Below are 7,483 nucleotides of genomic sequence, written 5' to 3' on the forward strand. Positions count from 1 at the left end.
CCTATTTCTACCATATAGGGCAACTTTTGTTCGTTCTGTCACATGGAACTATTGTTTTGTGCTGCGTAGTGATACTGCACACAAAGAATAGTTCCATTTGACAGAGGGGTCAAAGTTGAACGAAAGTTGCCCTATATGGTAGAAATAGGTCAACAATACAAATGATGCTAGTTTTGTGGATACATTTATTATTAATGGCTCCCAGACCCCCACGAAATGACCGGAAGTCCGGAACTACTTAATATTCCCCAAAACCAGACCAGAAACCCCCACCACAGGACTCAATTAATATACCTTTGCAACCACTATATTAATGGCACGTATTTTCTACAGCTTTAAGTAAAAAAAATCACACCCGTGTGAACTGAGTGGTGCAAGGTCTTATATAGCCTGATCAGCTGTGACGTCACATACTAACCATAGCAACCATGCTCGTTTTTTTGGTTGCGAACAAACACGGGTACACGGGTACATGGGTACAAAGCCAGTTGTTGGAGTGGTTTGCACCACTCAAAAAAACTGAACGAACCCTATTAAGTACAATTTTGAGTTATTGGCGCTTTACTTATGAGTATTTCCAATTTCCAATACTTCCACTACATCTCAGGCAGATATTCTACTTTTACTCACCTACAATTATGACAACTTTAGTTACTAGTAACTTTGTATATTTTAATTATTATTGCAAAACATGCATTAACCACTTCAGCCCTATACATTTTGGCCATTTGAAAATAGCCGATCTACAAGGTCACAATGTGTTGTAGATCGGCTATTTTCAAAAGCCATTTTTTTATACATTTGAAAACGTGTGAAGCGGGACATAATGAGTACTTTCTACTTTTGGTACTTTATTAAAGTACATTTTACTTAAGATTGCAAGTACTTTCTTTTCCCAGCACTGCTCCATTCACTCCAACTGAGACACCTCATAGAGGTACGCGCCGAGCATCTTGGCGCCGTGACCCATGTAAATATTCAGCTTGTTGGGACACTCCGACTCGGCAAACTTCTTCTGCAGATGACCAATGACCTGCTTCTCCACGACTTTGGGGTCCATGTCTGGGACGAGGCGAACAGAGAACTTCCCGGTGACCTTGCGGGGAATCACGGTCTTGGCCCCGCCGTCGGAGAAAGCCCCCTCGATTCCGTGGAGAGAGAGGCACGGAGTACAATTTTGAGTTATTGGCGCTTTACTTATGAGTATTTCCAATTTCCAATACTTCCACTACATCTCAGGCAGATATTCTACTTTTACTCACCTACAATTATGAAAACTTTAGTTACTAGTAACTTTGTATATTTTAATTATTATTGCAAAACATGCATTAACCACTTCAGCCCTATACATTTTGGCCATTTGAAAATAGCCGATCTACAAGGTCACAATGTGTCGCAATGCGATGCATTGTGAGCTTGTAGATCGGCTATTTTCAAAAGCCATTTTTTTATACATTTGAAAACGTGTGAAGCGGGACATCCTACATAATGAGTACTTTCTACTTTTGGTACTTTATTAAAGTACATTTTACTTAAGATTGCAAGTACTTTTTTTCCCCAGCACTGCTCCATTCACTCCAACTGAGACACCTCATAGAGGTACGCGCCGAGCATCTTGGTACCTTGAATATAGTTGCTTCTGTTGATTTTCTCATTCTGAGAGTGAGCGCCGTCGTCCGAGGACCCCACGGGGAGCAGCATGACATTACATCCCGTGGCCTCCTGGAAGGTCAGAGTCACCGGAATGCTTCCGCCCTCGCGAGTCAGGTCGGGCTCCACGCCAAACACGGTCTTCATGGCCTTTCGGCCTGCCATGTAGTGGGGGTGGTTGAAGTCGGACACCCAAGCCTTGGCGCCGTGACCCATGTAAATATTCAGCTTGTTGGGACTCTCCGACTCGGCAAACTTCTTCTGCAGATGACCAATGACCTGTTTCTCCACGACTTTGGGGTCCATGTCTGGGACGAGGCGAACGGAGAACTTCCCGGTGACCTTGCGGGGAATCACGGTCTTGGCCCCGCCGTCGGAGAAAGCCCCCTCGATTCCGTGGAGAGAGAGGCACGGATACCTCCAGCGGTGCATCAGGATCTGCTCCTTGGTGTCGTGCAGCAGCTTTTTAGCGCCGACATCCTTGCAGTAATCCTCCATGTCAAAGTCGATCTTGTCGTAGAGTTGCATCTCCGCGTCCGTAAGAGGGGCCACATCTTCGTACAGCCCCGGTACCAAGATCTTTCCCTTCTCGTTCACCAAGGAGCCCATGAGCACGATGAGGTCAGTCATGGCTTCGTGAACAGAGCCACCGAACACGCCAGAGTGGAGGTCCTTGTCACAGCACTCGATCTCGATGAAGAAGTAGCAGATGCCTCTCAGACCGTAGGTGATGCAGGGTTTGTTCTTGCCCAGCCAGTAGTTGTCCGAGATGCAGACGTAGTCCACGTCCTTTAGGAAGGTGTCCTTACGAGAGAAGACCAGTTCGTCCAGGCCCTCGGATCCAGACTCCTCCATCCCTTCGAAGATGAACTTGAGGTTGATGGGAAGCTCCTGCTGGATCTTCTGGTAAGCCTCGATACAGTTCAGAAAGGCCAGCACTGGACCCTTGTCATCCGTGGAACCTCTTCCGTAGAGCTTGCCATCCTTCTCTACCAGAGTAAAAGGCTCCGTGTCCCAGCCATCTTCCACATTAGCCGGCTGTACATCAAGGTGTCCGTAGATACACACAGTCTTTTTGCCCGGGTCTGAGCCCAGTTGCCCCAGGATGATAGGGGGCAGGGGAATCTCCTCTCCAGAGGGAAGCTTCTGTTTGCCAATGTCCACCATCTCCACGGTACCCCCCAGCTTCTGGATGTCAGTGGCTGCCATCTCCATCATCTTCTTGATCTCCCCTCGCTTCTCGGGCCATGCTGACACGCTCTGCACCGCCACCCATTGGGCGAGGCGCTGAACATATAGGTCCTGATGTTCGTCCACATATTTGAAAAGTGCCGATAGATCAGACATCTTTGCCAGTGACCTATGAATAGTATTAAGATTAGAAGCTATATTAGAAGCTGCTAGATGTGAGATGAAACATGATTGATTTATGTGGCCAGGGTGTGACCTCAGTCACTTACAGTATGACGTATCTATGATGCATCACTCCAAATATGGGGAAGCTTTCAACCCTCACTGACTTCCATTGTAAAATTAGATTAAATATTAGCCTATTGGCAACATGCTCAAGAAAGTATATTATATATATATACAGTGTATATCGTGTGTGATACAGGCTACAATTCTAATATTGTCTGTAATAATGCTACCTTTTTAATATTGTGACACAATTGTTATTGTATGCTAATTTTTCAATAATCTAAATACATTTCAATCCTTTCTGGCTGGAGGCTTAGGGCCGATTCATACTCCTATTTTACCGTTGTTTCGGCGCTGTAGTGCCGAAATGATTTCGGCTCGTCAGAAATTTTCAGTAGCACCGAAGAGCCGACTTTAGGACGGTACCCGCCCCCCCGAACCTCAAATGACGTCACATTGTAGGCTCTACAGAGCCGAACCGACTTTTATTCGGCTCTAAAATAGGAGTATGAATCGGCCCTTAGGAGCAGCGTTAGGGGGACTTTGTTTAGGGCCCCAAAAAACATAGACTTTATAACCAACGTGTTCTGTAAATATGAACATGGTAATTCTCAAAAGAATCAGCATTTGGGGGCTCATGAAGATCTGTCCTCCAGATGGCACATTGGAAATGGGATCTCTTCACGTTTTCCTTGAAGGCCCCTGATTGGCCGAGGGTGTCACCGACATACGCAGCCGAAAACAGTACTTGCACCGCTCTGCTCGCGCAAATAAAAACAGTACTTGCGCTGCTCTGCTCGCACAAATAAAAACAGTACATCAACATACATAGCTGTTACCTATCCACTTTGTGACACTTTGTATAAGGCCTTCACAGAGCGCTTCCACTTTTCACGGCCAGCTGCTGCAGTCCTCTCTTCAGACCATATGATTTCCATCCTGCTTCTATATGTCTGCTGTTGATTTCCAACAGAAGACATAGAAGCTGTCGATATACCAAGCAACGAAATGAATGTGATCTTGCTATGGCCTTGATGATGTTATGTCAATGGGTGAAGGCATGGATGGCAAATACAGGGAGAAAGACAACATCTAAAATGCCAAGATAGCCTTCAAGGACAACGTGAAGAGAGTCCATTTCCAATGTTCCATCTGGAGCAGTGGATCCCAAACTTTTTCATGTCAAGGACCCCCAAATTGACACTAATTAGCCCACAGCTCCCCATTTGAAGGGATATGCCAGGGACCCCCATAAGAGATTTTTACGGCTCTAGCAGTGATTCTCAAACATTTCAGGCTACGCATCCCCATTAAATGCCTTCTTTTTTTCTGACTCATATCGAACCGTTTGGTTCCATTTGTACACTCTCAGAGTTACAGACCCATAAGGGTTCATTTGGTTCCTAACGATCATTTAGCCCCTGGAACTCCATCAAGGACCCCTGGGGTTCCCCGGACCCCAATTTGGGAACTACTGATCTGGAGGACAGCTCTTCATGAGCCCCAAAATGCTGATCCCACTGACTATGGATGGGAGAGAAATAGGAAACTCAAGTCCCTCCAGCCAGTCACATTACCATTTACCAGACAACCTGTACATATATGAAAAATCACACCTGTGTGAACTGAGTGGTGTAAGGTCTTATATATAAGCCTGTCTGACGTAATGAAATCATGTCTGACGTAATGAAATCACACCCGGGTGAACAGGGTGAGCATAGCAACCATGCTCATTTTTTCTGCACAAACAAAGCCAGTAATGAAATCACACCCGGGTGAACAGGGTGAGCATAACAACCATGCTCATTTTTTCTGCACAAAAAAGCCAGTTGTAGGAGTGGCACTCAAAAATAGTGTGTTGTGCATGTGCAGCAGAAACCCCTTGTAAGTTGTGCATCAGCCAGCCTGGTTCGCACAATGTTTTGCAAATGTCAAGGGAGAGCTGTTTGCAACAGTGAGAAAACAAAGCAACTCCAAGTCGAATATTTTGACGATGAAGAACCGTCATTGAAGTTGAACAACAAGTTGCACACATTAACTAGAGCAGGGGTTCTCAACGTATTTGACTGGGGACCCCCGGAAATGCTTTGGCCATGTCTCGCGACCCCCATTCCCACTCCCAATACAAATTGACCGCTACAATATCCTTAAAGATAGAAAGAAATCATAGATAAATACTGAAACCAGATAAAGGAAAGTTTATGCATGTACTGTGTGTACTATGTACATTTTTTATTTCTATTTTCCAGCCATTCAGTTGCAAAACAAAAGGAAAAAAAAGTTATTGTTTTTTAAATCGGGGGACCCCCCAAAATATTTTGCCGATCCCCCAAGGGGTCGCGACCCCCAGGTTGTGAACCCTTGAACTAGATGCAGCGATTCCAAAACTATTTTGGCCGCGCACCCCCTCCCCTGTTACCTCCCGACCTAGCTGACACATGGAAATTAAATATATTAACACTTATACCGCCATTGGCCGAGATCTACATCAATTAAAGGTGTAGTGAAATGAAAAAAACGTTTTTCACACTTTTAGACCATATCCGTGGTCATCATATGGTCATACCTAACAATGGATGCCAAAAAAGTGGGAAAATTCTCATTTTTGTGTGTTTTTATATCAAACGTCCATAAAAATATATTTTGTATTACTTCCTGAAAACGAAAACGTGCTGCGTGATGACGTGTCGAGGCCAACATCGATAAAAGCCAATAAAAATGAAGCTCACCAGTTTAATTCCCCATATCTCCGCATCCGTCCAGCACAGGCTGCACAGCTGCTACTGATTACAGAAATCTTCCGTTTGTATTCCCATTCAAGATAACATCCAGAGAGTGTATTACTCGGTTTCAACTTAATCATCACGCTAAAAATGTATCTGAAAACATTATAGGGTAGAAATAAGCCACATTAAGAGTAAACTGGTAAAGCTGGCCGACTATCAGATTTGTAAACAAACATCCACAGATTCCACACGCTGTCCTGCGTAGCATAGCTACCCGTCCCTAGCTACCGTCCCATCCCCTGAAGGGATGCGACGCTCTCATTGGTTCAGAAACTTCATAGCGGTGTTTCAACTTGAGACTTCAAAATAAAATGTCCACCATTTCCGTTTCACTACGCCTTTAAAGCTCATTATTTAATAAAACCCTCAATGCCATTGCCATAGATCAATGGCAATTGCGCTTTAATAGCGCTTTCGATCGATCAAGTCATAATGCTACTTACGTTAGCATCGGGTTGCTAGCTGGTGCTCTCAATAACACAGGATCGCGGCATTAAAATCATTGTGGCCATAATCACCCATTCTATCTGTTTCTTTCAATCGCCTGTATCTCCTATTCCTTGTCCCAGAAGGTTTATTCCAGGGCCCAGAGCAGACGATGCGATCCTTCTGCATCATGTTAAAGCAACACCCGTGGCAAACATGGAACGATACAGCATCGTCACACAAACCAACATAATTTCACAACATCTGGTCTAGATAGATTTTTCAAAATAAGAGCATAATTTGTCAATAAATGCTAATAATATGTGCAACATCTAACATATTATTAAAAATCACACCCGTGTGAACTGAGTGGTGTAAGGTCTTATATAGACTGATCAGCTGTGGTCTGACGTAATGTCTGACGTAATGAAATCACACCCGTGTGAACTGGATGACCATAGCAACCATGCTCATTTTTTGGTACGAACAGACAGACAGACAAACTAACAAAGCCAGTTGTAGGAGTGGTTTACACCACTCAAAAATTGGCCACCTAGCATGTGTCGCATATATCTACATATGCATATATCCACATATATGCAAATATATGAAGCTGAATATGGCATATATTCTGCATATACTTGCCATATATGTGTACTATCATGACAACCTGCATTTTCTGTTCGTTCGTTGCGTCACCCATGCCTCGCCCCATATTTGGTCACGCCACGTGACATTATGGAGACCCTTAGATATATGGTCAGTCCAACCACTGTGGTTGCCACGACGTGACTCAGACTTGCAAATGAACCAAGTTGGTACAATACATGGAGAAGACTGGATCATCACCTACATCTGCATATACAGTATGGAGCCCGCCAGCAAATCTACATCTGACCTCACTGACACCAGATTAATAGTTTTACGCATGCTTCTCAACTGTGCCATATTAAAGGACCACTTCACCACTTTTCAACTTATCTTCATAATTGGTCCTCACTAATATTCAATCATGATAAAATACCCAAAAATACTCTACTCTGTCTCATAGGAAGGCTGTGGGCAGTTCAGAAACCCGTCAACCAGTGACATCATCATTAGGCAGATTTTTTTTAAACAAGTTTTTTTTTTATCGTGAGAATGATGGCTTCCATTATCACATTGCAACTTTTGAGGAATAGAAAGCCTGCCGTTTCTATTTG

General features: G+C 44.1%; 1 protein-coding gene across 1 annotated transcript; it reads right to left on the reverse strand.

Moving 5' to 3' along the window:
* Positions 1-1,572: 1,572 nt before the first annotated feature.
* LOC306938236 (cytosolic non-specific dipeptidase-like) lies at positions 1,573-2,997 on the reverse strand (the record flags this gene model as incomplete). Its single annotated transcript, XM_079522308.1, has 1 exon — positions 1,573-2,997. The coding sequence occupies one exon, from the start codon at positions 2,995-2,997 to the stop codon at positions 1,573-1,575; it is 1,425 nt and encodes a 474-aa protein (XP_079378434.1).
* Between the last annotated feature and the right edge of the window lie 4,486 nt (positions 2,998-7,483).

Source organism: Electrona antarctica (assembly GCF_951216825.1).
Source record: "Electrona antarctica genome assembly, chromosome: 15".
NCBI lineage: Eukaryota > Metazoa > Chordata > Actinopteri > Myctophiformes > Myctophidae > Electrona > Electrona antarctica.